This window comes from Penicillium waksmanii (genome assembly GCF_028829765.1).
Source record: "Penicillium waksmanii strain IBT 27052 chromosome Unknown utg000009l:1.0-4314994.0:1.0-4318279.0, whole genome shotgun sequence".
NCBI classification, from domain to species: Eukaryota; Fungi; Ascomycota; class Eurotiomycetes; order Eurotiales; family Aspergillaceae; genus Penicillium; species Penicillium waksmanii.
In genome coordinates, this window is record NW_026643255.1 from 2,230,723 (window position 1) to 2,258,581 (window position 27,859).

The 27,859-nt window shown below is 48.9% G+C and overlaps 15 protein-coding genes across 15 annotated transcripts; 7 read left to right on the plus strand and 8 right to left on the minus strand.

Moving 5' to 3' along the window:
- Nucleotides 1-119: 119 nt before the first annotated feature.
- On the minus strand, nucleotides 120-938 carry N7481_011211 (HCNGP domain-containing protein; the record flags this gene model as incomplete). The annotated part of the gene is made up of 4 exons (XM_057270430.1): nucleotides 120-433; nucleotides 549-698; nucleotides 765-819; nucleotides 870-938. 4 exons carry the CDS (start codon nucleotides 936-938, stop codon nucleotides 120-122), a joined length of 588 nt encoding a protein of 195 aa, XP_057117604.1.
- A 380-nt stretch (nucleotides 939-1,318) lies between these two features.
- On the plus strand, nucleotides 1,319-2,164 carry prs3 (proteasome core particle subunit beta 6; the record flags this gene model as incomplete). The annotated part of the gene is made up of 2 exons (XM_057270431.1): nucleotides 1,319-1,416; nucleotides 1,477-2,164. The coding sequence occupies 2 exons, from the start codon at nucleotides 1,319-1,321 to the stop codon at nucleotides 2,162-2,164; spliced, it is 786 nt and encodes a 261-aa protein (XP_057117605.1).
- A 261-nt stretch (nucleotides 2,165-2,425) lies between these two features.
- Nucleotides 2,426-3,335, minus strand: N7481_011213 (pre-rRNA-processing protein PNO1; the record flags this gene model as incomplete). Its single annotated transcript, XM_057270432.1, has 3 exons — nucleotides 2,426-2,482; nucleotides 2,560-3,203; nucleotides 3,269-3,335. 3 exons carry the CDS (start codon nucleotides 3,333-3,335, stop codon nucleotides 2,426-2,428), a joined length of 768 nt encoding a protein of 255 aa, XP_057117606.1.
- A 283-nt stretch (nucleotides 3,336-3,618) lies between these two features.
- On the plus strand, nucleotides 3,619-5,849 carry N7481_011214 (mitochondrial distribution and morphology protein; the record flags this gene model as incomplete). The annotated part of the gene is made up of 3 exons (XM_057270433.1): nucleotides 3,619-4,357; nucleotides 4,425-5,635; nucleotides 5,718-5,849. 3 exons carry the CDS (start codon nucleotides 3,619-3,621, stop codon nucleotides 5,847-5,849), a joined length of 2,082 nt encoding a protein of 693 aa, XP_057117607.1.
- A 902-nt stretch (nucleotides 5,850-6,751) lies between these two features.
- Nucleotides 6,752-10,991, plus strand: N7481_011215 (GTPase-activating protein BEM3; the record flags this gene model as incomplete). The annotated part of the gene is made up of 2 exons (XM_057270434.1): nucleotides 6,752-10,883; nucleotides 10,954-10,991. 2 exons carry the CDS (start codon nucleotides 6,752-6,754, stop codon nucleotides 10,989-10,991), a joined length of 4,170 nt encoding a protein of 1,389 aa, XP_057117608.1.
- A 634-nt stretch (nucleotides 10,992-11,625) lies between these two features.
- Nucleotides 11,626-12,450, minus strand: N7481_011216 (uncharacterized protein; the record flags this gene model as incomplete). Its single annotated transcript, XM_057270435.1, has 2 exons — nucleotides 11,626-12,278; nucleotides 12,381-12,450. 2 exons carry the CDS (start codon nucleotides 12,448-12,450, stop codon nucleotides 11,626-11,628), a joined length of 723 nt encoding a protein of 240 aa, XP_057117609.1.
- A 252-nt stretch (nucleotides 12,451-12,702) lies between these two features.
- Nucleotides 12,703-13,612, plus strand: N7481_011217 (18S rRNA methyltransferase BUD23; the record flags this gene model as incomplete). The annotated part of the gene is made up of 2 exons (XM_057270436.1): nucleotides 12,703-12,725; nucleotides 12,796-13,612. The coding sequence occupies 2 exons, from the start codon at nucleotides 12,703-12,705 to the stop codon at nucleotides 13,610-13,612; spliced, it is 840 nt and encodes a 279-aa protein (XP_057117610.1).
- A 500-nt stretch (nucleotides 13,613-14,112) lies between these two features.
- On the minus strand, nucleotides 14,113-15,628 carry N7481_011218 (isocitrate dehydrogenase (NAD(+)) IDH1; the record flags this gene model as incomplete). The annotated part of the gene is made up of 5 exons (XM_057270437.1): nucleotides 14,113-14,200; nucleotides 14,274-15,177; nucleotides 15,295-15,369; nucleotides 15,455-15,512; nucleotides 15,599-15,628. 5 exons carry the CDS (start codon nucleotides 15,626-15,628, stop codon nucleotides 14,113-14,115), a joined length of 1,155 nt encoding a protein of 384 aa, XP_057117611.1.
- An 852-nt stretch (nucleotides 15,629-16,480) lies between these two features.
- Nucleotides 16,481-16,810, plus strand: N7481_011219 (mating alpha-pheromone PpgA; the record flags this gene model as incomplete). Its single annotated transcript, XM_057270438.1, has 1 exon — nucleotides 16,481-16,810. One exon carries the CDS (start codon nucleotides 16,481-16,483, stop codon nucleotides 16,808-16,810), a length of 330 nt encoding a protein of 109 aa, XP_057117612.1.
- A 1,267-nt stretch (nucleotides 16,811-18,077) lies between these two features.
- On the minus strand, nucleotides 18,078-19,301 carry N7481_011220 (uncharacterized protein; the record flags this gene model as incomplete). The annotated part of the gene is made up of 4 exons (XM_057270439.1): nucleotides 18,078-18,384; nucleotides 18,553-18,686; nucleotides 18,891-19,197; nucleotides 19,291-19,301. The coding sequence occupies 4 exons, from the start codon at nucleotides 19,299-19,301 to the stop codon at nucleotides 18,078-18,080; spliced, it is 759 nt and encodes a 252-aa protein (XP_057117613.1).
- Nucleotides 19,302-21,059: 1,758 nt separating this feature from the next.
- Nucleotides 21,060-21,527, minus strand: N7481_011221 (uncharacterized protein; the record flags this gene model as incomplete). The annotated part of the gene is made up of 2 exons (XM_057270440.1): nucleotides 21,060-21,335; nucleotides 21,396-21,527. 2 exons carry the CDS (start codon nucleotides 21,525-21,527, stop codon nucleotides 21,060-21,062), a joined length of 408 nt encoding a protein of 135 aa, XP_057117614.1.
- Nucleotides 21,528-22,589: 1,062 nt separating this feature from the next.
- On the plus strand, nucleotides 22,590-23,164 carry N7481_011222 (uncharacterized protein; the record flags this gene model as incomplete). Its single annotated transcript, XM_057270441.1, has 4 exons — nucleotides 22,590-22,595; nucleotides 22,757-22,812; nucleotides 22,874-22,987; nucleotides 23,062-23,164. The coding sequence occupies 4 exons, from the start codon at nucleotides 22,590-22,592 to the stop codon at nucleotides 23,162-23,164; spliced, it is 279 nt and encodes a 92-aa protein (XP_057117615.1).
- Nucleotides 23,165-23,979: 815 nt separating this feature from the next.
- Nucleotides 23,980-24,727, minus strand: N7481_011223 (uncharacterized protein; the record flags this gene model as incomplete). Its single annotated transcript, XM_057270442.1, has 2 exons — nucleotides 23,980-24,549; nucleotides 24,602-24,727. The coding sequence occupies 2 exons, from the start codon at nucleotides 24,725-24,727 to the stop codon at nucleotides 23,980-23,982; spliced, it is 696 nt and encodes a 231-aa protein (XP_057117616.1).
- A 657-nt stretch (nucleotides 24,728-25,384) lies between these two features.
- N7481_011224 (proteasome core particle subunit alpha 7) lies at nucleotides 25,385-26,607 on the plus strand (the record flags this gene model as incomplete). Its single annotated transcript, XM_057270443.1, has 5 exons — nucleotides 25,385-25,387; nucleotides 25,452-25,517; nucleotides 25,601-25,759; nucleotides 25,862-26,248; nucleotides 26,296-26,607. The coding sequence occupies 5 exons, from the start codon at nucleotides 25,385-25,387 to the stop codon at nucleotides 26,605-26,607; spliced, it is 927 nt and encodes a 308-aa protein (XP_057117617.1).
- Nucleotides 26,608-26,787: 180 nt separating this feature from the next.
- Nucleotides 26,788-27,585, minus strand: N7481_011225 (lumazine synthase RIB4; the record flags this gene model as incomplete). Its single annotated transcript, XM_057270444.1, has 3 exons — nucleotides 26,788-27,190; nucleotides 27,286-27,451; nucleotides 27,543-27,585. The coding sequence occupies 3 exons, from the start codon at nucleotides 27,583-27,585 to the stop codon at nucleotides 26,788-26,790; spliced, it is 612 nt and encodes a 203-aa protein (XP_057117618.1).
- Nucleotides 27,586-27,859: the final 274 nt, after the last annotated feature.

A 27,859-nucleotide genomic window follows, 5' to 3' on the forward strand; every position in this document is an offset into this window, starting at 1 on the left:
TGCAGGCATTTCTTTGGCATGCTCGGTAATCTCCGGACGAGTATTTGGATCATAAAGTACAACCGATAAAGGTAGCCGTCACAAACGGCGTTACCTTTCTCACGGGTGACTTCTTTTGTTCATTTGGCGCCCGAGCCAGATACAAATTCAACCGCAGACCTTTGGCCGGAAGCATTCTTCTCCTCTAGTTTCTGACGAGCATCTTGCTGCGCTCTGAGAAGTTCTTCCTTAAACCCCCACTGGGGTAGACTGGAAGGATCCCACAATTCCGTTGATAGAGATGTGTTATATTGCGATTGTTCGTTGAGGCCAGCATGCTCCATCATTTTCTTTAGCAGGCTGGGGTTCTTGAGAGAAGAAGAGCTGGCTAGTTTCGAATTGAAGTGGACGCCTTGTTTCTTGAGGGAGAGAAAGTGCTCGAACTTGGCATTGGCTGCGGGATTCGGAGACCCGGGGGGGAGAAGGTGGGATATCCATATTGGGCACAGGGGGAAGAGTGAGATCTTGGATCAGAGCTCGGGATGTTGAATATGGTGAAGAGCGGCCACCGGAGGGCTGGTCACCTGGTGATTCCGCGCTGTCGAGGGGTGGTGGTGGTGCTGGGCCTGATGCAGGACCGAGAAAGGGGCCACTTGGAGGTTCGCTTTCGGGGATAGGTTGCTGTTTCTGCTGTTGCGCATTCAATCCAGTCTGTTGGGCTATTTTAAACGTGGGTCAGTATGGTAATGCCATTTTGAAGCTCTCGGGCTGGAAGATAGGAATACCTTTGTCTGCTTGGTCGATCTGCGTGGGTGCAATGGGCGGTTCATTTGTAGTCTTCTGCATACACAGTTAGCGATATCTCAATTATGCGACTTGGAAATTCAAACCTTCGATTGGAGGGGTGCTTGTGTATCTTCTTCCTCGCTACTGCTGTCATATGCACCGAGATTGAGCATGATGCTTCTTCAGGACCAACTCTGTCCCTAGGGCTGTTTGCGACCGATATGTAGAGCCGTGATAATTGCGCCGAACTAATCCCCAACGGAAGAAAGGAGATTACCACGACAAATGTGCACAGCGGACCTTGAGGTGAATATGTTCATTGGAAGCTCGGGCTGCCCGCTAAGCACGGCCGCGGCGTTGAAGAGAGCTGGAAATGTTACGTAATCCAGAAAGGCAGCTACAGCACCGCGTCAGACAGCGGACCTGACCTCGTTGCTTCCATTCCATCAACGAATTGACCCACGACCTCCAACCGCCCTCTTTTCCTCTTCAATCTTCTCACGCCTAAATCACTCCAATAAACACTTGCTCCCAAGTTACCGGGATTCCCACCATGGCATCGCTCTTGGATCACTCAGCTGGCGGCCAGACCGTTGGATACTCCTTCTCTCAGTCCGCAGCTGCTCCTGTCAAGCAACATGGATTCTACCCGTACGAAATCCAGCCTTCGAGCTACATATGATGGAACATGAGCTAATGGAACTGCTACAGATACACCGATAACGGCGGCTCGACCCTGGGCATCACAGGATCCGATTTCGCCATTCTTGCTGGTGACACTCGCTCGACATCCGGCTACAATATCAACTCCCGCATGGTTCCGAAAGTGTTCAAGATCGGTGGCGACGAAGAGACCGGCGAGGGAGCTCACATCATTTTGTCCGTTGTCGGCTTCGCCGCGGACGGCAACGCCCTCAAAGAACGATTGGATTCGGTCGTGAAGATGTACAAGTACCAACACGGAAAGCCCATGTCTGTTTCAGCCTGCGCACAGCGTCTGTCAACGATTCTATACGGAAAGCGCTTCTTCCCCTACTATGTGACCGCCATCCTGGCTGGTCTGGATGAGGAAGGCAAGGGAGCTCTGTACAGCTACGACCCCGTGGGCTCTTACGAGAGGGAACAGTGCCGTGCTGCTGGTGCGGCGGCGAGCTTGATCATGCCGTTCCTCGACAACCAAGTGAACTTCAAGAATCAATACATTCCTGGTAGTGGAGAGGGACATGCGCTCGAGGCTAAGAAGGCCGAGCCTCTGCCCCAAGACCACGTCAAGCAACTCGTCCGAGATGCGTTCACGAGTGCTGTCGAGCGCCATATCGAGGTTGGTGATCACTTGCAAATGTTGATTGCGACCAGTGATGGCATTGAGGAAGTTTTCCACCCGCTGAAGAAGGATTAGAGTGGGTGTTTTTGTTTTTACACTAGCCTTCTAATACGAGAATTTACAACCCTTTGGAATGACCAGTTTAAGATAAGACATGTAAAATGAAATTCTTTTCTGTACTTTTTTGTACTGATTGATATCTTGATGTCGTCATACCTTCTCAGGTTCGTAGTAGCTGTGAATATGTATAAAAGAGAAAGAGAAAAAAAGAAACCCCAATCGGGATGCTCCTGAACGCCAATACCATGCCAGGATTTTGTTTTAAAGTCATTGAAATCAGAAACGTTCCTTCATACGAGAAGCAACTGTCCGAAGGTTGCCATAGACCTTGCCCTATTTGAGATATTAGAAAAATGATTCTTTGGCTCTTGGTCCTGCAAGAGCCTAGGAAATCTAGGAAAATGACTTACTGGAGGGCTACCCAGAATCAGGCTAACAATAGCCTCCCGCGCAATGTGAATGTTCTTGAAACCACCAAGAATGTGAATCTTTGCATCAGCAAGAACGACACGAGTTCGGCTGGCGTTTTCGATAGCAAACTTAGTCTTGCCGTCCTTTCCAGCAATACGACCGATCGCACGACCCAGATGCTCCCCGTTAAGCGTCTTCACGTCCTTAATCTCGAAAGTCTCCATGTAGAGATCATCCAAACGAAGCAGAGCGATAGCATCGTCGATATCGAATCCATAAGTGAAGGCGCGGATGAAGTCAGCGCCCTTTTGCAGGGCTCCCGTGTCGGTGGTGAATTTGGAAGTTCGCAGCTCGACGGATCGGCTCTTGATGTTCATGCGCACTTGGAGCTTCAGGTGCTCGACGATAGGAGGGCAGATCTTGGTCCAGTTGGCCTTGAGAGGAGTCATGCGGTGGGGAGGCACGGGGACCTTGCGGTTCTCGATGCGGTATGCGGTGTTGGTATCCTTCGCGGGGGTGAAGACAGGGCGTCCCTCTTCGTCAATGCGCATTTCATTGTCGGCGGTTGAGTCGGCCACGGCGTTGGAAGAGTCCACTTCGGGTGTCGCTTGGGCGTCAATCAAGACTTCATCGTCCTCCATGGCTGTGGGAGTATTAGCGCGATGTGATCTTAAACCAAGACACCCAAGGTATTTATTTCTCACGTACCGACAGCAGGGGCAGAAGGAAGCTCTTGAGCTTCCGCCGATTGGCGAAGAGCAGTTGGGGCAGGCATGATGTCGTTTATGTGGTTGGTGTTGTAGGTTTAAAAAAATGAGTGAGGGTCTGTTATCGTAGAATTTATCAGTGGCCGCCCCTCCGAAAAGAAAAGTGTGGGCTGCCCCGAGAGATTTTTTGGTGCAAACAGAGCAAACAGAGCAAACAGGGGAAACACCCGATGAAATCATGCTCCAGCTAGTTCGAGTTCCAGCCTGCTTCCAATCCACTTTCCAGTCAGAGCTGCGGCCGTCCCAGTTCCAACCTTCTCCCCAATTATTCCCCAGGATGTGATGGGAAAGATGTCCGCTAACATCGGACGTCGGCTGTACTCCCATTTATGGGAGTCAGCAACTCCCTTCTTGGGTCGCATACGCCCACGCATCGCGACAGAAGCATCATCGAGGAAGACCTTCGATTCTTTTTTCGCCGGTCGACGGCTATCAACACCGGCTGCGAAACCCACCTACCTAACAAGACGATTTGCCTCCGGAGGCTTTTTTGTTCTCGGTATCTCTCCTACATCTGCTGCTGCCGAGTCAAGCGCAGCCTGCATCCTTCCATCGAAAAAATTAGCGGCGCAATATGTTTGGAGGCGGACTGTGCACAACACGCCTAACGACCAACCTCGCGGAAAAGAGCCAAAAGAACCAAACGATGACCCCCATAATCACTCTGATGACCATAAACATACGACTATCAACAAGACCGATAACATACCCTCCCAACCCTCCTCTTCATCGCCTCAACCCCCACCTCACTTCGTGCCCTCAAATCGCCACTTAATGGACCGGCTTCCGCACATGCCGCATCTTCATCGCCCGACTAAGGAAGAGCTTTTGGCTGCTGCTACGGGTTTCTGGTCTCGGCTAAAAGTGCGGTTTAAGTGGTTCTCTATCAGAAGCGTACGACCATTCAGTTTAGACGAGATTGCAGCGCTCTTTTCATGGGTTCTCCTGGGTCATATTGTATGGGTCGTGGTGGGAACAACCACCTTTTTCTCTCTTCTCATTCTGGCTATCAATACAGTGTTTGCACAAGGTATGTTCATGGCCTCGAAGATCATCCCTCTCACTACGCAATTTACTAACTGAAGCGTGATGGGTAGAAACGCTGGCCGGTTGGGTAGGTAACTATCTCACTAAATCATCCGGGGCCAAGGTGGTCTTCGAATCTGCTATCGTGCCAAAATGGCGCGGTGGCGTCATCACCTTCAAGAACGTGTTCGTGTCAAGACGACCCGGTCAGGGCACCGGGCATGTTAGCAAGGGCTCTCCGCAGACTGCTGCCGCTGCAGCTGAGGCCGCAGCTCGAGGTGAACCTTTGCCTGAAGAATCAACTGTGGCAGAGGATGAGGATACAAACTACACACAATTCGACCTCTCCATTGAGACTGTCAACGTCACCCTGTCATTTACAAAATGGCTGAATGGGAAGGGTCCACTCCGTGATGTGGAAGTGAAGGGAATTCGCGGAGTTGTCGACCGTCGACAAGTCTACTGGCCGGAAGAGGACCTCGATCCCAAATCCTATCTGCATGACCATAACCCCGGTGATTTCGAGATTGACTCGTTCAAGATGCACGATGTACTAGTCTCAGTCTACCAACCCGATAACTTCCGCCCATTTTCCGTTAGCATCTTCTCTTGCGATCTCCCACAGTTGCGCAAGCAGTGGCTATTCTACGACTTTATGTCGGCCAACATGATGTCCGGATCATTTGATAACTCCCTCTTCACTATTCACCCGCGCCAGACTCACGGCTTCACAGGAGCCCGGTTAGACAATGGCGACGAGGAAGACGGAAAGCCCAGCCCATGGAAGAAACATAGTCGAATTCGCGTGGACGCGCTGAATATCGACCATCTGAACCGTGGCGTGCAAGGCCCCTTTTCATGGATACACGAAGGCACTGTGGACATTGTGGCCGATATAATGTTCCCAGCCGACAACGACGAGAGCCTGGCGAAAGTTATGACCGACTTTTACGATCGCCTCGAAGCAACCGTCACCACCAACCAATTTTCCGAACCGGTGTCGCAGCGCCTACACACTGACCCTGAGACCATGTCTGATGCTGATAAACGATTGTTAGCCATGGACTTGCGTGTCCATCTCAACAATGTCCGGGCCGTGGTTCCTATCTTCACCCGTGACCTTTCCTACATCAACAATGCGCTCATCCGACCCATCGTCGCGTACATCAATTCGAAGCGCACATTTATTCCCATCAATTGTCGGTTGGTCAAGCGCGTTGGCGACTTTGATGGAAGCTGGACTATTTTTGATAGCGCCTTGATGGATGATCTTTCTGCTGCGGTAAGTTACCTTCGGTACCTTCGTGTTCGATTGATCTAGTAAATTACTTCTATTGTGAGAGTTGTGCTAACATATTCGCTAGACCTACGATGCATTCGCTCGTGACGTGATGGACGACCAAGCACGCAAAAGACGATTCAAGAAAGTTGGCTTCTGGTCCCTTCAGCTGGCTGCTCAAGCCCTCTTCATGGGGATGGCGGGCAACATCGCATGATTTGTTATAAATTTCCGGTTGCCTTTTTACCCAAGGGCCATATCCATGTCCATCTTCCTGGCGTTTTGGAGGTTCTGTATCATAGCCTACTTTTTGCATTTTGGCGGAGTCGGCGAGCAAACTTGAATTTTCGATTCCATTTCTCGTTTTTATCTCTCCTCAATTTCTATCGAGATGTATTATAATAGTCCTCACTCATATGACGTGCAGGATAACTATTTGAATTCATATTGATGGGGTCCTGCCAGGGATCTCGTGGTGATGCTCGGGCCGTTTTCTATTGTTACTAGTAGTTAGTAGTTACCTCGTGGGTCCTTCTTTGTCTTAGGACCATGCAAGGTATGTATCTCTTTGTAAACTTTCTTAGTTTAGCTCGTGGAGACCTCGGAGCTTGAAGTAGTTCGTCACGGGTGGTAGCTAGTATACACTACTACTATGTTCATATATGCTCTATATCCATGCCCCTCGTATACCGTGCTGCAATCACACTTCTCCCAGCCACCAAATAGAATCAAATCAAAGAATCACACCAATCAATCCGTATTTAAGACCTTGGCCTAAGTGGATCAAACCAAGCCCTCATTTCCTCGTTTCCGGTTTTACCTGTCACTAGGGATCGTCACCCGTGGCTCCACCGACGAACTCGAGACTAAATGAGACTCACAGGAACCTCACAAACCCCCCCTTTTTTTCTGACCTTCTGCCATTCTCCTCCCCCGCCATCGCTGGGAAGAACAAAGCCTGTTCTCCTCGGCTGAAACAACCCCCCCTTTCTCTTGAACCTTCAGCTTCCGAGGACCCGCCTAGCTCACCTCCCACTTCGCGCCCGCCCCCTGGGTTCCCCCCCAGAGAGAGACCTCCCCGGAGAAAGAGACCCCCCCTCTGATGCTGATCCCTGAATCATGTCGCAGCAGCGAGGCAGCGAGGAAGATTTCTCAAGACAGTCCAGAAACCAGCCTCCCAAACACCCACCACCTCTGAATAGCGGTATTATCCCTCGTGATTACTTGGGATCGCGGTCGGAGGCGGCTGCGCGCCCCGGACCTCCTGGCTCTCGCCATATCTCACCGTCGCCGCTGCATACCAGCTCTCTTCCACAATCACAATCACAATCTTACATTCGCAACGAGTCGCCTATATCCCAGAGCCCACTCTCTCCTCGATCTAGCGCCAACCCGTCTCCTTTCTCCAACCGCTCGCCCATCTCCCGTATAGCCAATGCGCCATTCCCCGTGCCGCCATCGAACCCTCCCCATACCTCCTCCCCATCGCCGGACATCATGACAAGCACGGGACCGTCAGATGTTGCCGCCAGGCCCGGTGACGGTAATATTGCGAAACCGCCTGGCGTGACCGAGCCCGATCGTTCCGCATCGTCCTCTGTGAGCTCCATCCTCTCGGCGTCTGGGGAACGCCCAACTCCTCACCGCGTCATGCCGCGCACCTCCTCGATCGACTCCGCCATCTCCTCCTTGTCCTCCGCGTCTCAAAAGTCCACATTTGACGCGAATTCCCTGAGCCCCACTGACATCGGAAACCTGATTAATGCTGCTGGCTCCGCGGAAGCGGTTATTGTGCACCTCCTCAGGGAAAAGCACCAAGCAGCCTCCCAGAACTCGCAATTGTGGAAATTGGTCGACAAACAACGGACCTTGATCTTGGGCCTGAATAAGGACCTGGAGCGCGCATTCAAGGAGAAGGAAAGATACAAAAATAAGTTTCAGGAGCTCCAGGAGTCCTCTACCCCGCCAGTTCCATCATCCGCCGAGACCTCGGTTCCACGAACTATCTTGCCCAATAATGAGAATTCACCTGCCGGTCAGGTTGAAGCTGCACTGAAGGGCTCGACGGGAAGTCAATCTACTATTGTCCCACGCTCTGGAGATTCGGGATTTGCCGCTTCAAGAGAAGCGTCTTCCCCCATCACCAGTGAGGCGCAAAGAGTTCCCCAGCCAAGTCGCAAACCACCCCCAGCGCCCCTGAATCTTCCTCTTCGATCAGGAGATGCTCGCGCAGAGCTTGCGGGATCCGATTCAGATTCAGATTACGGTGAACCCGGAGAAGCTGAAAGGCTAAGCGACGAGCGCGGAAGGAGGAAGACCCGCGAGGAGGACGATCGGGATCGAGAGGTCGCTTTGGATCAGGATCTGGAAACTGAAATAGCAGCAGCAGGAGGAGCTGCATACGGAGCTGCGGGCTCGAGCAGCTCAAAAGACACTGCTAAATCTGCTAGCCCGGCAACCGCTTCTCGTGACTTCGCAACAAGATCGCCGCCAACTGTTGGCGGTCCTCCACCCATGGGGTCAATTCTGAACTCCCGAATCAACCATCCAAATGGACGCTCGGGAGCCTCCATGCCCAAAAGTCCTGGCCTACCGTTGAGCCCTCGACCAGAAGACCGACCCATCGGTTCACCTCGACCCCGAATGCCTAGAGATATGGCCAGTCCCATGACAGCCGGGTTCAACCATTCCGGTCTTCCTCTTTCCCCCCGAGGAGTCAATTACCCTGCACCCTTCCAACCGGGAGATATTGCACCACAGACTGGAAGACCTGGAGGCCCGATCCCAATGATCGACCCCACGGTGAAAATCGATAGTCCCCGATCTCTTCATTTCCCCGAAAGCACCATATACCAGGGACTGGTGTCTGACGAATATCCTGGCCTCCTCTTGCCGCCCAATGCGCTTCCCGTGATTCAAGTCCGAGTGTCATCTTCGCGACTTCGACCATCCCGAATGAGCTACATGGCCTCCAAACCACTCGATGAAGAGCCAGTTTTCACCCTCAGCGTAATATCCCGGTCTGAGATGTCGGAACTATGGCGAGTTGAAAAGGTGATTGCATCTTTGCCGCAGCTTGATCAGCAAGTCCGCCAACTAGCGACTTTCTCCGGAAAGCTACCTGACCGGTCGATCTTCAGCGGCCATTCTCCCGCGAAGATCGATGCGCGACGAGCTGCGTTGAATTTATATTTTGAGAGCCTTTTGGATACGCCCATGGACGAGAAAGCGGCATTGGTTATTTGCAAATTCTTGACAAGTGATGCCATTGAGCCTCGTGACGATGAGACCAATTTACTCAAGGGCCAAGGCCAATCGACGCCTCCGCCTGACATGCCTCGAGGTCCGGATGGCAAACCCCGAAAGGAGGGCTATTTGACCAAACGTGGCAAGAATTTTGGCGGGTGGAAAGCACGCTATTTCACTCTCCATGGCCCAGAACTGAAATACTTTGAATCTCCGGGTGGTCCACACATGGGTACTATCAAGCTTCATCATGCACAGATTGGAAAACAGTCACAACACTCCAGCAGTCAGAACCAGTCTCCGCCAGGCAGTGAAGAAGACGCAGAAAACCAATACCGCCACGCATTCCTTATCCTCGAGCCGAAGAAGAAGGACTCATCTGCGCTCGTTCGCCATGTTCTTTGTGCTGAAAGTGATGACGATCGTGATAGATGGGTCGATGCGTTGATGGAGTATGTGGAAACCCCTTCTTCAGACAATGACAGTCGTGGAAATGGACATTCAAAGCACCAGTCTCAGATTCAAGGGAAGCAGCAGCCCGGCCAGGGCCAGCCCAAGGGCAACCCCAATAATGAGAACAAGCGCCCCACCGGCAGAGGCGTTGAAAGTCCTGAGCAAGAACCCCGCGGTCCTGTTCAGGGTTTCAGCTTTGATGATGCCGTAGCGGCTGACCCACCTATCCTTGGCTCCTCTCTCGAGCAAGCCCCTCAATCACCTCGCATTCCAGCCGCCCTATCAACAGATTTCCGCGACCTGAACCAAGTCATCGACGCACCGCCACAATCTCCGAAAATAATCTCTGCTCCCACAAACGGTACCATCATCCAGGACGTCGGAGCATGGGGAAACAAACCAAAAACATCAACAAAGGAAAAGAAACGCAGTATCTGGGGTTTCCGCACGAGGTCCTCTTTCGACCTTGCTGCGCAGGTTAATAGCGATGGCACGGCGGCAAACATCGCCCAAGCCGAGAACAAGGAACCTGTCCGGCCCGTCTTTGGTATTCCGTTGGCCGAAGCTGTGGCAGAGTGTCCACCCCACGGTGTAGTGGATGCTCAATTGCCCGCGGTAGTCTATCGCTGCATTGAATATTTGACCGCCAAGGACGCAGCGCTGGAGGAAGGTATTTTCCGACTCAGCGGGTCAAATGTTGTTATTAAGGGCTTGAAGGAACGATTCAATAATGAGGGTGATGTGGACTTTTTGACTGGGGATCAGTATTATGATGTTCATGCTGTTGCTTCTTTGTTCAAGCAATATCTACGCGAACTTCCGACGACTGTTCTTACTCGTGAACTGCACCTGGATTTCCTCCGTGTTCTTGAACTTGACGATAAGCAGAAGAAGATCTATGCATTCAACGCATTGATCCACCGACTACCTCGCCCGAACCTGTGCCTGCTCCGAGCACTGTCGCTATTCCTGATCGAAATTGTCAATAATTCCGACGTGAATAAGATGACTGTTCGGAATGTTGGAATCGTCTTCGCTCCGACGCTCAATATCCCCGCTCCGGTTTTCTCGATGTTCCTCACCGATTTCGAAAGTATTTTCGGTGATGCCGGTGCTACACCCATCCCGTCTGTGGAGTTGACTGTTGACAATAGTCTGTCTGCGGATGATGTTCGCTCTCCGCGCCATCAGATGTTCTCTGATATTCCTACGCCTTCATACAACCAGACCTCGTTTAGAGGCCCGGGAGGCCCGGGCGATGCACAGCATGTACAGCAGGGCAGTGGCGGTTATGCTGACCCGTCCCGAGCTCCTCATCCCAATGACACGGGCTTCATATCTATGCAGCCAAGCTATGATCAGCATCAGCATCAGCAAACTGCCAGATCTGGACCAGGACCGGACATCTACAACCAACATGCAGCTGGGGCTGGGGCTGGGGCTGGGGCCGATGCTCCATTTTCTTCATTGAATGGAATGTTATCTAGTCCCGATGATACCCGTTCAGCCAAGACGAAGAGACGTGAAAGCTCAATGCTATTTATGGAAAACTGTATGTCAACTTGATGGGTTTTCTTTTCTTTCCCCCTCGGAAATTCTTTTACTAACCATTCCCAATACAGACGCACCTGATGATTACACACTTCACCAGGGCAGATAAATGACACATGCATGCAACACTACATGGGCAAAAAATTGCCTCACCACCTTTTTGAACGCACTAGTTTCCTTCGAGCTGTGCCTCTCCATATTCCGAGCTATACTCCCATTGATTTATTCACGATCTGCACGCGGAATGAGATGAATTTCTTTTGTACCCGATTGGCATGGCATGGCAACAAGTCATGAGGGAAATGTTTTTTTTTTAATGATAATGGTAATTAGGATGAGGTTGCAATATGGCTATGTTGACGTTGGAAATCTCTATTTGATTTATCGTTATACCCCCTTTTTCTTTTCTTTTCTTCACTCCTTTTTTTTCTCTCCTGATTTTCTTTTTTGATGAACTTTTTTCTTTCTTTCTTCGATTTACAAGTCTTTTTTTATTTTGGAACTTGAACCTTTTTGAAACTTGAATCTATACCAGTCTTCACACTTCTCAATATTGTTTTGTGTAGGTAGCTACGGCGAAAGAGCTTGACTAAATTACTTACTTTCATGGCATGACGTTTGGATCTTTGAGAACTTGGCCTGGCCATATTGGTTATACTTGATAATTCTGTTCATTTCATGATATGTCACCACATATGCTCTGGTAATTTACAACAACAGCCAGAGCAGCAAGGCGAGCATCCTCAGAACCGTTTCGACTGATCACCCCTCCAAAAACCCATAAGCTCCCCAGTTTCCCTCACCCAATCCGAAGCATTGTCAACCAAAGCCTTAGCCATCCCCTTATTCTTAGACCTCCCATCCGAGAACCCACGGCTGTGACCCATGGCACTTGCGCTGGACTGTTGCGCCGAGGCAGCAGCAGTCACATATTCCGACCCCATACTCGGCAAAACATTCTCACCAGCAGAAAGACTAACGAAAAGCGCAAACGGAACCAACCAAACGCAAAGTCCAAAGTAACTCGCAACTTCCGCGAAAGATGGCATATCTTCGTAATTGACGCTATACGGTTGGCGCCAATTGGAGTCCGCGGCGCGTGAGGGTGCGGGCGGGTTTGAGAAATGGCGGAACCATAGCCAGTGGTTTATCAGTACTAGGATGCATGATAGGATGAAGAGGGGGTCGGATAGTTTCACGATTGGGAAGCGTCGGAGATTGCTGGCGTAGACTAGGTGTGAGGCTATTCCGAGAGCTGAGAGGAAGATGGGAAAGCGGTCGATGAGGACTAGGAGGATTTGGATGGTGATAATGCCGTAGATTAGGCGGGTTAAGAGTTTCCGGGCGAGGACTGTGTGTTCTTCGACTAGTTCGGAGAGGTAGTAGAGGCCCGATGCTGGGGGTGGTGTTAGTTATGTTGTCTACTTATTTGCGGCCCATATGTATACTCGTATACTCGAGGCTGTCGGAAGAATGAACTGAACTGAACTGAACTTACCGATGGCGAGGGTGAGGAAGGAAAAGCCCACAATTACCCCGAGATACCCTACCAGTGGTAGAATCCACATGGTGAAGAAAGGTCGCTTGGAACGGGGTGGTGTGAAGAAGATGAGAAACTGGGGGGGTTGCAGATGAAGAGAGAAGGACACTTTATCGATAATGACGCTTTCGGCGGGAGGAACAATTTCTGCCTGAGGCCACCGCTCCGAATCCCCCCCACTCTTTTCGATTCCGCAAAAAAAAGTCTCGGGAATTTCGAGATCTCCCCCCCCAAACTCCATTACACATCTCAATCAAACAAACACAGAGACACAGCCAAGATGTCGCGCCCCGAAGATATTCTGTAAGATCTACTCGCAATATTCTTCTTATTTTCTCCCAAAAATCAGCGCTAACCAATCAATCCTCGCCAGCCCGCCGGACCTCTTCTACAACGACAATGAATCGCGCAAATATACAACCTCCTCCCGAATCCGGAACATCCAAGCAGACATGACCTACCGAGCCCTAGAACTGCTCGACCTAAAAAGTCCCTCCTTCATTCTCGACGTAGGCTGCGGCAGCGGTCTATCGGGCGAAATCCTCTCTCAAGAAGAGCCGCAAAACGGCGGACCGCACACATGGGTCGGTATGGACATTTCACCCTCCATGCTAGACGTAGCACTGCAGCGCGAAGTCGACGGCGATTTATTCTTGGCAGACATTGGTCAAGGAGTCCCCTTTCGACCTGGATCTTTCGATGCAGCGATCTCGATCTCTGCGATTCAGTGGCTTTGTAATGCCGAGTCGAGCGATGTCAGCCCCGAAGGACGGTTGAAGAGATTCTTTGAGGGCCTTTATGCGAGTCTTCGTCGTGGGGGACGAGCCGTGTGCCAATTCTATCCCAAGAACGATATTCAGCGGGGTATGATTAGTGGTGCGGCGGTTAAGGCTGGGTTTGGAGCTGGTATGCTTGAAGATGATCCCGGGACTAAGAATGGTAAGCTTTACCTGGTTCTTACGGTCGGTGGGGGTGGTCTCAGTGGTGATATTACTGGCGTTGTGAATGGGATGGATGATGTTAATGTTTTGGATGCGAGGAGGAAGGCTGCGGAGGTTAATAATGCTCGTCAGCCGCGGAAGGGTGATCGGGCTTGGATTATGAAGAAGAAGGATCAGCAGGAGAAGAAGGGGAAGGTTGTTAAGCAGAATTCGAAGTATACGGGTCGGAAGAGACGGATTGTTTTTTGATTGCGACGAGTGGGACTGCCCCGGCTCAAACAGTCATGCCCTGTCACTTTCGATACCCTTTTCACCCTTTCACTCTTTCAACTACACACGATACCCCTTCCACAAAATTCAAATTCAAGATTGGGCCCGGCGGTGGCTCTACTTGGAATCTACAATATCATGCCAAGGCCAATTAAAACTTGAAGAATATATGATTTTGATTTATGTGGACCGCTGCCCTTCCTGGGCAGCACACCTCAATTTACATTTACAAGATTACAAAGAGTTGTTCATGAATGCAAAAAAAGTTGTCTATTGCTGTAACTTGCCAAGGGACATCGCGAGTCAAATAGAGAAAGAGGGAGATAATACATAATTGAGGATGGGATCACACCAGTCTACTTCGCTTTTTTAACTCCTGCAGGATCAACTGCAGGGCGCAAGGAGATCAACCGGAGCAACACCCTCAGTCGTAGCGGTAGTGGGTAGGATTGAGGTGGTGGGAGGTGACGATGTCAAATTTACAGAGAAGCCTCCATCTTGTCGAGGACAGCGCGGGTGAACTCGTGAGTGGTAGCCTGACCACCCATGTCGCGGGTTCGTGTCTGTCTGTAGGAATTGTTAGAACTGTTCGCAAAGAAGAGAAAGACAAAAGAATCCTGCAATGCAATGCAAAACTTACCCCTCTCCGATAACATCGTAGACCGCCTTGGAGATGCGGTTGGCGTGGTCATCCAGACCAAGGTGGCGGAGCAGCATGGATCCAGAGAGGATCATGGCGCTGGGGTTAGCCTGGTCCTTACCCTTGATATCCAGACCGACGTGACGGCAACCAGGCTCGAAGACAGCAACGTCACGGCCCATGTTGCAGCCGGGAACAACACCGGGACCACCGACAAGGGCGGCACCAACGTTGGACAGAATGCCACCGTAAAGGTTGGGCATGACCAGCACGTCGAATTGCTGGGGGCGCGAGACAGCCTGCATGGAGGCGTTGTCGACAATCATATCATTCACCTCCAGGGTGGGATAGTTCTCCGCGACCTTGTGGAAGGTGCTGCGGAAGAGACCGTCGGCCAGCTTCATGATGTTGGCCTTGTGGATGCAAGTGACCTTCTTGCGGTTGTTGGCGAGGGCGAAGCTGAAGGCGAACTTGGCAATGCGCTCGGACTTGGCGCGAGTGATGATCTTCAGGGACTCGACGACGCCCTGGACGGACTGGTGCTCCAGACCGGAGTACTCGCCCTCGGTGTTCTCACGGATGATGCACATGTCGACATCCTTGTGGCGGGTGTTGTAGCCGGGGATGTTCTTGATCAGGGAGATCGAGGCGTAGATGTCGAGCTCCTGGCGGAGGGCGACGTTGAAAGACTGGTGGCCCGAGCGCTCGACGGGGGTGTGAAGGATACCCTTCAGACCGAGCTTGTTGCGCTTGAGGGAGGCCAGGGACTCTCTGAACAGCTCCTCCGAGTGCTTGTTGCCGGTGTCGACACCGGAAACATCGACCTGCTCCCACTCGATGGGGACGTTGTCGGCCTTGAAGATGGTCTTGACCGATTCGGCGACTTCGGCACCAATTCCGTCACCTGGAAAACAGCAAATATCAGCAACCATCCACGCAGTTGTACCCCGACAATGGCAATCATTGAGCCGAGCATTTATTGAGTCAATTCAGGAGGAGGAGAGGCGTTGATCGAACATACCGGGAATGAGGGTCACGGTGTACTTGCCACCATACTTAGTGGGCTTGAAGATATCGGACTGGACGCTGGCGAAGGCTGGGTCGCAAAAGATTAGCCACACAAAGAACGAATTCGAATTCAACACGCGAAAGTGTTTTCGGGGATCAATGGCATGACATACATCTCGCAGGAATGGAGCGACCGGCGGTAGTGGCCACGGAGGCGCTGCGAAGCAGGGTCTGAAGAGGTCAGTTACAATCGCGACGCGACAGGGGGAGAGCAACGAAGCGGTCGCCGGGAATGATGGAGGGATAATTCAACATACCCGGGCGGGCTGGGCCGTTCTGGAGAACATTTTCGAGTTCTTTGACAGTGGTCCGTAAGTCCTTGAAGTGGGTGGTTTGGAGGGGAGTTAGGCAGGGGAGGAGAAATGGGGCGGCAGGAAAAACCGGATAGAAAGGGCCCGGAGGGCTCGGCATCGCGCGTCTCTGGTTAGCGCCGGCCCGATCTTATCTACTCAGCATAGCAGTATACTATACTATACTCCGTAACTCCGTAGGCGTATAGTATAGAGTATAATATAGAGTATAGTATATTACAGAGTATACTGTAGAATATTGATTACTACCAGGACTTCTAATACCTATTGACCCCCATTCCTGGCAATTCCAGTCACTCTCCCCTTTCGGCCCGTCCCTATTGAGTCTCTTTTCCGGGCAACACCCGCAGTTGCCTCCACAACACGTGGACCTCCCCTCAAAGAGTTCCCTCCTCAATTAACTCCCCTCCAGGACTTTTGAAACGCCATGTCCAATGCCTTCACTGTCAACACTGTGTATTCACCTTTATTTTCCAATCACAGATGATATCTCAATACGCAGACTCTTAGCCTGAGCAGGTTGTCAAAGCCAGTTCAGGCTTAAACAGTCTTTCACTACAACCCCAACCGCCAAATTTCAATTGCTGGCTCATCATCCCAACTCAGTCCTCAATAGCTCCTTTGAACTACAGTTCACCATGAAGCCTAAAGCTTCAGCTCTGCTATCCCTCGAGGACAATATAAATACCACCTGCCATCCAGCCCATCTACTTCTTCTTCATCGCATCCATCCACAGCAAAGATCACATCTTCGCCCGGCTTTCGATCTATCCATTCTTTCTACTTCGACATAACCAATTCGATTCTTCCCACCGCCTCCATCTCAAGATGAAGTTCTACTCTGTTGCTCTCGCCATTATGGTCGCCTGTTCGACCCAAGCCGTCGCTGCCCGCGGTCTTCAGAAGTGGTGCGGTCACCCCGGTCAGGGCTGCTACATGATGAAGCGCACCGCCGACGTTACTGGCGACGTTAAGCGTTCCGCCGATGCCCTTGCCGAAGCTATGGCTGAGGCTCACCCCGCTGCTCTTCAGAAGTGGTGCGGTCACCCCGGCCAGGGCTGCTATAAGGTTAAGCGTGCTGCTCTCGCTGTTGATGAGGTTAAGCGCTCTGCTGAGGCTCTTGCCGATGCTATGGCTGATCTTGATGATGAGGAGTAGATGGTATGGCCCCACTCCCGGCAATTGACTTGACTCTAATACTAACTGTGTTTTTTGCAGTCAATCCATTCCCAAGTTTCCGCCGGTGCTGGCGATGTCATTCAGTCGGTGATAGTCGGGGGTTTTCCGTTTCCACTGCCCGTGCTTCGATACACGACTTCGCCCGCAGGAACTTGAAGAGAGGTTAGGTGAATACGTGATCTGGCCATGGCGCACGCTCATTTATCTTTTTTTTTCTTGGCTGTGGCAGCCACTATTCTATTGTTTCACTCTGTCTCTGCCCAGGTGTGCAGTGCATTTGTTATGATTTTGACTTTATGTCGATCTACGTGTCTATGAAAATTACAAAATTCATGATCCATGGCTGGTCAATTTGATGCAATTTCTCTCTCAGTAACTGAAAATTAGTCTACCTCTTGTACTTTGACTATAATTGTATAACGTAAATTACTGAATTATTATTGATAGACAGTTGAGTGTGTAGGAAACAGATATAATTGTAAATACACGATTTGTTCCACTGAGATTGTTTCAAACTTCCCGCAGTGAACTTTGAGCCTCATCGGTGAAGGCCTGTGTTTGTTTTACTATAATCTGTAAAATGGTGGGGGCCACTCCTCTATTCTGAGTTGATGTGTCTCCTCACAAAGACATGATGGTGGTATGTTGCGCCACAAACCCAGTCCTGCAGATTAAAGAATGCCCAACTCCGAGTGTGGCTTTGGCCTGCAAGCTGCCACGGGGGTGGTAGCATATAGTAATACTGCTACAGACCCGGCCAGGTTCACCTTCCATCTCGGAAAACAGAGAGATATTCTTCCAAGCCCTAATCAGATGATACGGTAAGAATCGCGCGTTTTGTACTTACACGTAATAATATCCGTCCCTATGTTATATATTGCAAGACAGATAGAAGGGTCTATTAGTACAGTCGGATGTTTCATTCAGATAGGATGGGTGGTAGGCTTGTTTATGATTATGGGCTTTTCGATACCCATTTCATTATTGGTGCTTTCTTCATTGCTCTACATAGTGCTTTTATTGTAACATCTTTTCTCAAAGTTCGAAAATGTATTCATTATGATATTTGGTTTGTGGTACTAGTACCTAATATCTACATAATACCTACCCTAAGGTAGTTAATATAATGATAAGCTTAAACCTCCCTCAAAATCTCAATTCAAATCTTAGAAACCTCGACCTCGACCTCGACCTCAAACATAAACTTCAACGCACAATCGCCCCATCATTCCCAAGGTCCGAGTCATTAATAATTCATAATCGATTCAAGTTCTTTCTCATCCTTCTCATTCACATCCTTCTCACATACCCCCTTCTCCAACATCACATCATCCTTCATGTTCCTCTGGTCTTTCCCAGGCCTACAAGCAACAATAAGATTAACGATAACAGAAATGTTAAACGCAGCATAAAAGAACACTATAGCCCAAAGCCCAACTTTCCTTTCCCTACACTGATCGTTCTTGTACGTATCAGTCCACTTCGGGATGAGCGACATGCCTTCCTGGTATCGACAGGAGGTTTGGAATATAACTGGGAGGAAGTGGAATGACCTTAATAAAGGAGAGAAGAGATAAGAATACGGTTAGTGGGTTTGGTCTGGATGTTGCTTGAGCTCGAGCCGAAAGGGGGAAAGAAAGAAAGAAGGGAAGGGGAAAGGGAAAAGATAAAAGGCACTGACTCGGACAAGAAGAGGAGGGGAGGGGGGGGGAGATACTCACGCTAAACAAATGACATTGAATAACCCCCACACATTCTTCACGATCCATTCAGTCCATGAGGGTGTGTGGGGTGACTTTGAGGGATCGTGTCGGATAGGTGCTACTAAATGAAAGAAGAATGGTTCCTCGGGGTCCTGGAGTATTATATACGTTAGTTAGTAGTTTTAGTTATACTCTTAGCTTCAACTCCAGCTTTAGCTTAGTTGTATCAAGATCAGACCAGACCAGGTCCGACCAGATATAACAACTTGAAACTTGAACCAGCAGGCCCAGAAAATCCACCCCAAACACCCTAGAGCCAAAAAGAAAACGAAAACAAAAATCTAGGAGAGACATACAATCGGCCCACGACCCAACTTCAGCAACCAAAACCATGATATAACACCTATGAAAATAGCAGCCAGATCCTCACCAGCCCAGTAAGACTTCCAGAAAGCAGTCACATACCACAGGGCCGGATCTTGGAGTCGGAATTCCTGGGCCACGAGGTGGATTTGATAGACTGAGTAGAGGATTTGAAGGGTGAAGACGCGATTTGCGAATTTGGAAATGTTTCGGTCGTGAATATATCGTTCACTTTGGGTGTAGATTGTTGGTCCTATGAACCAGTAGAGGAAGAGAGCACTGAAGGGCGGGAAGAATAGCCTTTTAAAATTCAGTTCATAATTCACAGATTAGGTTGGATTGGGTGAGGTGAGGTGGATGGACGGGAGGAATAGGGTGATGGTTAGTACTGACAAGGAGAACATAGTGGAAGGGGAGGGTCTCAGTGGAAATCAGAGTGGTGAAGTTGAGTATGGTTATAAGTATGAGGTGCTGTCTTGGATATGGATTTACAGAATCTGGCGCAGTTAGGTTACGAGGGGCTATATTGACGAATTTTTTGGACCCCACGTCGGATTGACGCACCGCCACATTGTGAATCCTGATGGTTTCAGCATAGCCGAATAATGACATGGGGCCAGAGCCCGGGGGCGGAAGATACTCAGCCCTGGAGACTACTACGTAGTAACTATAATGACTATAATTAGTCCTTTGCGTCGAGCTGGAACAAGCTTGGACAATGCTATTGTCTCCGGCACTATTATTATGGTATTACTCTGAAGAGCCTGAGCTTCCGAAGATCTGATTACAAGTTAATGAAAGTAATGTAGTCGCAAGAATCTCATTCAATCGTTTCGTATTTCAGAGTCCCGGCCAACGGAAGACTCAAGAGGTTCAAGCTGAAGGGGAGACAGAATCAAATAGCCAAGGCCAAGCCGAGCCAATATAAAGGGAGTGGTGAAACTGATTTCGATCTATCCTATACGTTAGCCTTTCAAGGATAGAATATATATTCGTTAATTTATTTACTGTCAATAATTAACTAACCAAAATTTTAAACCCTTCGTCAGGGCTTTTTTGTAACTTAGCCAAACTTTCATGATGTAAGGCTTCAGCTCCGCAAAAAAACTCCCCAACGGGGTTAAAGTCTGAGGGTAAGGCGGCAGGTACAGTAATCTGACCCCTGTAACAGAGCAAAACTATCTAACTTAGTCTGAATATAGAAGGATGCATTTTCTATAATAAGAACGGATTTTAGCTCTGGCTATCTCCTACAGTACTAGAGGAGCTGCTTCAAAAATAGGTTGAAGACTGTATCGGTTAAACCTTTAAAAAGATAAGATAAAAGAATACTATCTTAGGTATATACTGGCAGTATCTCATAGTATTAGCCCTAGTAAACTTAAGATACTTATACTGGTATTACACCTAGTAGTAACTAACTAGTTTACCTACAACCTACCTATTTATCACATCCGGATTTTTTAACAAAGATAAGATAGTACGAAGAAAACTCAGATAGTTTATATTCGTAGAAATCTTATAGTTAAGGATTCTATTCTTTAGCTTTCTGCTGAGCTATCTTTTTAGTCTAGCTAGTCTAAGAAAAAAGCACAGATACCACACGATAACCGTAATATATAAAACTCATTCTATAGAAACTTAGCTATCTCTTTAAGATAAGCTGGGTATCTTAGCAAGATAGTCACAAAGGATATCCAGCATTACAGAACTAATTATTGGTAGTAGGCCAGGAGGGATTTAAGGAGGATCAGGACTGCCGAACAATCGTATTTTCTTACGTATGTTAGTGATAGAACGCTCAGTATACTTTACTAGCTTAGCTATTTAAGATATAGTCAGTCCTTTCTTACTGTTTATCATATGTACAATCATCTTACGCTGCCCAGGGTTCAGATTTCGCACTATCTTGAAATAATTTAGGGGGGTAAATAGTTGCTAAAGTTTGGGGCAGGAATATTAGGACGACGACACCCCGGGGGTTATTATTTTTGGATCAGTGATAATACATAACATTTATTGAGCGAGCCACGTTTGATATCGGGACAACGTAGAATGTAAAGTCTGCTAAATCGAGCTCCTCCGAGGTCACCCTATACATAGCTGAGCATGTACTTTTGCAGGTCGCTGTCTCCGGGGTCCCTATACTCCTCGATGAGAGCTCAGTGCCCATGCTCAGCAGCCATTCTTTCCGATATTTGCTTTCTCTGTTTCTCCACAATCACATCGTAATTATCAACATCTTCGTCGGTGATGATGATGAGGTTAGATCCTTTTTCTTTCCCATTGTCAAAAGATCCAAAATGCCACTGGTTCCACAAATCCCCAAACTTCTTGTCCCATTCACCTGCTTTCGCTTCGTCATAGCGCATAAACGCATTCAAAAATTCAGCTCTTTTTTGGTTGTACGTGTGGTAGGCACCGAGAAATTGAGGGTACTAAATAGTAAGATCATAAATCATATATTAAATTATCAGGAGTCCTTTCTTGGTACTTACGTTCATTGGAATCCAAGCATCAAAAGTGTCCTCTGTAAACTTATTTTTCTTCTGGTCATCATATGCTTTTTTTCGCTTCTTGCTTAGCGGCGACAGCTTCAGCAGCAGCGTTATGATATTGCTCTTTGGCATTGTTAACACGAGCTTCATCAGCCATGGTGGAGAACGCCGGTTGATGATTGGAGGAAGAGTATGGTATGGTATGATAAGAGGTCTTCAAGGATTGAAGGTAGAATGTTTGGTAAATAATACAGGGGGGGAGGGACCACTTTTATAGCTCGAGGTTCTATCTGTTTACCCATGACGTTTGTATAGTTGAGCTATTCCAAAAGGTGGGCCTTGTGCTGTATTGTTCAGTTCATTTGCATGGCTAGCTGAACTTAGCACATCACTTCCAAATTAAGCATTAGTGTGCTCGACTTCGGGATTGCGGGGTGCCCAGGTGCAAGATTAAAAAATGCCTTCTCACACGTAGAGTACCCATGTGCGAATAAGCCACCCCATCAAAAATGCCCCGGCCTCGCCATCTTATGTATGTTCCCATTAAGCAAAATTTGATTGCTCATTTTAAGCAGATTATTGACCAAACACACTAAAGAAACACAATAAAAGTAAACCTATCTTGATGGGGCAAATATGTAAAAGTTAAACGATATACATAGAGGGGCTTGCAGATGATGTCACTGAGCGAACCGAGCCATCACGGCTCCAATGTTAGATACTTACCTGTAAGCAAAATACAAACTCACCAATATCAATCAAGCCAGAATTAGTTGTCCCAAGTTACGCGTCAAGATAAAATATATACCTGGTGAAGAGAGTTCGAGTTGCAAATCTTAACTTGAAAATTGTAGGCTGGAGCAGGTCTGTCGCTGAGTACCACAAGTGGGAGATCAAGAGCCGGGGTAGCTGAAATACCAATGCGTTGTGCGCTTAATACTGGCAATGATTTGACCAGATGGATAAGGTGTGGCTCAGAGCTGATCAGCTGAAAAGGTGGGGTGGTCGCTGGTGTGCATAGTGGGGGGAGCTGAAAACAACACCCACCGCTTTCTTCAGCGTATATCAAGACTTCACGTAGGTGGTCATTATTTTCCTCCTTTTTTTTCTTATCTTCCATTCTCTTCTCTCGAATAATCATCTTACGAAGTACTACATATACGGATTACACCAGTAATCAAAATTAACGCCACAATGCCTGTGAGTATAACCCAATGTTAAACAAACTATTGCTATGGATATCTCCACTAACTATTAAATTAGAACCAATTTGTCCATCTTCCATTTCATTTCCATTTCCATTACCACATGGTCTTACGCAGATTCTACGGCTTTATACTGACTGTCTTCCTCTACTTTAGCTTGTCATCGTCAGCACCCTCGAGCCTGCCTCTCCCCTCGCTGAACCTGGAGATACGTGAGCCTTCTACAAACACCAGATACCAGGGGTCAAATTCTCTAATAAGCCGCATCGATAGAAAGAGTCCTGTTATCAACGCTATCACCGAAGCACTGTCCGGACTTGGTGCTGAATTGCAAAGCGCTGAACATCAGCAATTTTCAGATACCTTCCCTCCCACTTATCTTGTGATGTAAGTTGTATTGCAATTGTTGATTATTTATAAGTAAGATAAGGATCTTGGTTAACTGTAACACTGTTGCACAGTGTGGAAACGTCTGGAGTTGATCAAGAAGAATTTGAGAAAGCACTCCAGCTCGTCTGGCCCGAGGGGCAGCCTTATGGGGATGATGCCATCCCCCCCCGTTGATATTGTTATCGAGTCCAATGACTATTAGTGAATAGTATGAATACACAAGAGCGAATTCTCTTATTCGATTGATATAGTTGGTTCGGGTTCTATAAATGTAGCATCCTGCAGTTCCAATAATGTGGTTTAGATACTATAGTCTGAGCTACTGAGACAACACTAAGTAAACTACTCTCTGAGTGACTACGGAGATTCCTTAGATCCTGCCTATCGTGATTAAAACATGTCTGGTCTAGAATGGTCATCTCCTACCTAAAGTGGCTTATGTATAGTTAATAACATATGTCCCGAGGAGGGGAGTGGGGGTGTAGGTAAGCATAATAGTTAAAATATTATGTGAATAACATGGGTATATTCCAGACTGATACTTGGATAGTAATCATATGATTTACAATACTATAAAATCATATATAAAGACACGGTTTGTTCATCACTAATAATCGTTTCATGAATCAACATGAGAGTATTACCCACTACTATAATAGTTCGCTAATCTACAGTACACCCCCGAAACCAATGAGACTGGCAAGACTTGCCGTATAGTCTAGTGTTTCTTGGCATTAGGGCTTGAGAAACAATAAAAGAGAGAAGATGGCGACACCGATTTCCGGAAATACTGTATGATTTTGACTTTATGTCGATCTACGTATCTTTGAAAATTACAAAATTCATGATCCATGGCTGGTCAATTTGATGCAATTTCTCTCTCAGTAACTTAAAATTAGTCTACCTCTTATACTTTGACTATATGATCGAGTAAAAATAATTGTAAGCGAAGTCGTCAAGAACAAACCCTCCTTCTGGTCATGGTCAGATCAGTGGAAACACCGTTGCGGTTGCCATGTCGAGTTCGAGTTCGAGTTCGAGTAATGCCGACTCCGCTCTTCGAATAACCCATACTGCGACTCCATGGAACTAGTCCGCGGCATCTCCCACCACTCCTGTGCTCCTCTGTATACCGGATCTGTAGACGAGTCGTAGGGCTTTCCGGTCGATGGCTCCACGGCGGTAGTAGGAGTAGTAGTATCCTGCGCTTCCACTGCTTCCACTCCATAACCGGAAGTCATGTAGGGCTCTGCATGTTCGCCATGATATTCCACAAACTCCGCCATTGAGTCGTCGTTCATCTCAAGATCCAGGGATGAAGATGATTGCGGTGTGCTATAGAACTGCCAAGTCTGTATCAACCGCCTTTGCTGGGCAGCATCCGCATTTTTGAATAGTTCGAGCTGGGCCATGGAAAAGGTAGCGGGGTCTAATCCATGGTGACGGAGAACGGCATGGATATCCTGCACCATCAGCGCCATTGAATCTGCTTGGCTGTTTGCTTGCATGTTCGAGGTAGTTGGGGCCGATGAAGCTACGTGCGCTGAATGGTTGTAGTGCTGGGTGATGCTATAGGAGAGGTTCGGTTGGGATATCGGTTGGGGGGGCTACCGGGATAGCTTCGTAATTATCGTTACGAGGAGGGGTTGGAGCAGGGGCCATCGTCATGGACATCTGGCGGTCAAACAACATGGCCAACTCGTCCTGGATCTTGCTGCTGCTTTCCGATGCCGACATTCCGCACTAAAACAAAGACGTTCCTTGTCAGGCGTTGTGTCCCATGGTCACAGGGGTAGAGTCAGAGTAAGTCAGGAGACTACCTGGGTACAATGAGGATTCTCGATAAAAGCAGCCAAAGACTGAGAGATATCCGAGATATGGCCGCAAGAGGGACACTGGTGTAAAATCGAAGAAGACATGGCGGTCAAGTTTGTGTCTTAAAAAAAAAAAAAAAAAGAATACACGATCGATGGTAAAAGGGATATCGTAGAGAGATGAGAATAGATAGATGTAAACAGTACAGAATACCGGAAAACACAGTCCTGCTGTGAATAGATGCAAGTATCTGAATGTGTACTCAAAGCCGGGGGGAGAGATGTGTGCAAGAGCAAACAAGAATGAGTATTTATAAAATCTAAACCCCCCTCCATTGCCCCCCCTCCATCCCCGCTAGATGCCTAAGAAAGTGACCATTTCCCCGTTGGGCCGCGCTTGTCCAATCACCCGGTCACATGACCAGGCAACCCCGTGACGCAAGCTGTCGGCCCCAGCAGCTCTGGCTTTGGCTCTGGCTATCTTCCATCATCGCGTCCTTCTCCTTCCTAGCTCCATTGTTTCCCACTTTCACGCCCGATACACTTTAGGAGCTCTTTCACATTTCATACATTCACGATCATGGTTTGTTTACTCGTTTGGGGTTTGGTTGGAGGTTTGAGCTTTCATAAACTAACAAGGCCGGTAGACGTCAATTGGTACGGGCTACGACCTTTCCAACTCGGTCTTTTCGCCTGATGGCCGCAATTTCCAGGTAAGGAATCGCTATCTTAGGTTCTCCAGCAATGAGCCAGCTCGATGGAAGCTCTTGCAGCTAACGATGGTTCCTTCCCCCAGGTTGAATATGCCGTCAAGGCTGTCGAGAACGGAGGCACAGCTGTCGGCATCCGATGCAAGGACGGTGTTGTGTTGGCAGTGGAAAAGATCATCACTAGCAAGCTCCTGAAGCCCGGTGCCAATAAGAGAATCGCGACGGTGGATCGTCATGTCGGAATTGTAAGCTCGATTCCTCTCCCCCAGCTCTAGAAGAGTCCCCGTCACCAGCTGGAGCCTTACTTATCTTACGAATTCAATCTAACCTGCATTTCCCACACCCAGGTATCCGCCGGCCTCGTCCCTGATGGCCGTCATTTCGTTTCCAGAGCCCGAGACGAAGCTTCCTCCTGGAGAGGCGTCTACAAGGGTCCCATCCCGACCTCCGCACTCGCCAACCGCCTCGGCGGCTACGTACAAGCCTACACACTTTACTCAAGTGTACGACCATTCGGAACAACCGCCATCGTCGCTGGTTGGGATAGCGAGGCAGAACTAGCGGTCGATGGCCAGGTCGGCACGGGTCCATCTTCTGGTTCAGGCGGCAAGGTTGAGGGTGCTAAGGGTGGTGGTCCGGGACTATACATGATTGAGCCTAGTGGACTCTATTGGGTAAGCAGCGCCAGCGCCCCCCCCCCTTTATCACCCAAACCCCGACTATCCCTGCCGGGGGTACGGGTGCTTCTTGATTAATACGATACTGACGAATATGTGTTTAGGGTTATTACGGCGCAGCAACCGGCAAAGGCCGACAAGCCGCCAAAGCCGAATTGGAAAAACTCGACCTAAGCTCGGGTAACCTCTCCCTAGCGGACGGAGTAAAGGAAGCTGCTCGGATCATCTACGTCGCGCACGAGGATAGCAAGGACAAGGAATTCGAGCTCGAGATGTCATGGATCTCCTCGGTTGATGGGCCCACCAAGGGTCGTCATGAGGAGGTTCCTAAGGAATTGCATGAGGAGGCGGAGAAGGCTGCGAAAAGGGCTTTGGAGGGTGAGGATGAGGAGGAGGAAGAGAAGATGGAGGAGTAAGCGTGTAATAGATAGAATCTTGCGCGAATATTTTAATCTGATGAATTCGATTCGATTCGATTCGAGAGAGTACGCTGTTTAATTCACCTAGCCGGTGTACTGTGCAAGCTTGATCATTTGTCAACAAAACTGCTTGGCCAGCCCAGACCAGCCCCAGCCAGGGTTTGTAGATTTTAGATTTTAGTTAATCTTCCCCTCCAACCACTCCCTCCTCTTAACGCCAAGTTCAACAGCCGCACTGCCCCAATCCTCACCATGATTATGCATCCCACTACTAGCCACCAGACCCGCACGCTCAAGACCCTGCTCCTCAGTGAGAACAGTCAAAAGGCCGAAGATTACGGGAACCCCGGAATCAAGCTGCACTCGCATGAGTCCATGACTAACCGCGTCGGCAATATACTCGAAATGCATGGTTGATCCCTTAATCAGTACACCAATGGCAATGATAGCGTCGAAGGCCTTTTGCGGCGTGGCAGTGGTAGTCGGGCTCGACTTTAGGTCCGTGGTGCTGGATGAGAGGAGGTCGGAGGCGCTAATGCCTTGGCCGGCGGAGGCTTGGACTTGGGATGCTGCGTAGAGGCTGAAGGAATGACAATTAATTAACTGTCTTTCTTCTTTGTTTTTCAATGATGAGGGTAAATGGAGCTGGGCTGGGCTGGCGAGCTTAAAACTTACCGCTGCACACCAATAGGCAATTCATAACTACCAGGAACAGTCTCGACAGTGATATTTTCCTCTGTCACACCCGCAGCCAAGAGTTGCTTCTTTGCGCCAGCGACAAGCGCGTCGATGATTTTCTCATTCCATCTGGCGTGCACAATTGCGACGCGCAGACCAGTTCCTATATCAATCGAAAACAGTCAGTAGGTGCGGTGTGGTGCGGTGCGGGGACGAATGACAAATGACGTCTCCCCGCTGAAGGTATCGCGTACCGTCGTGGGTCTGAGCTGCTCCGGGGCCTTTGATGGGTGTCATTGTAGATTGAAGATGAGATTGTGATTGTGATTGTAGATTATGGCGACTGGTTGTGGCTGGATCAGAGCAGAGTGGGTTTATAAAGCACAAGGGAAGGGGGGGGATGAAAACATCCGTCCCGCATTTGGCGGGGAAGGCGGAAACGCGCATGTGGCCGAAGACGGCAAAATAGAGTGGCTACAGTACAGTACTGGGACGACATTTCATCCTTATTCTTTACGCTACTTCGGTACTATAATAAGCTTTGCTTCATCAAGGGGGTTTTCTGGAGAAC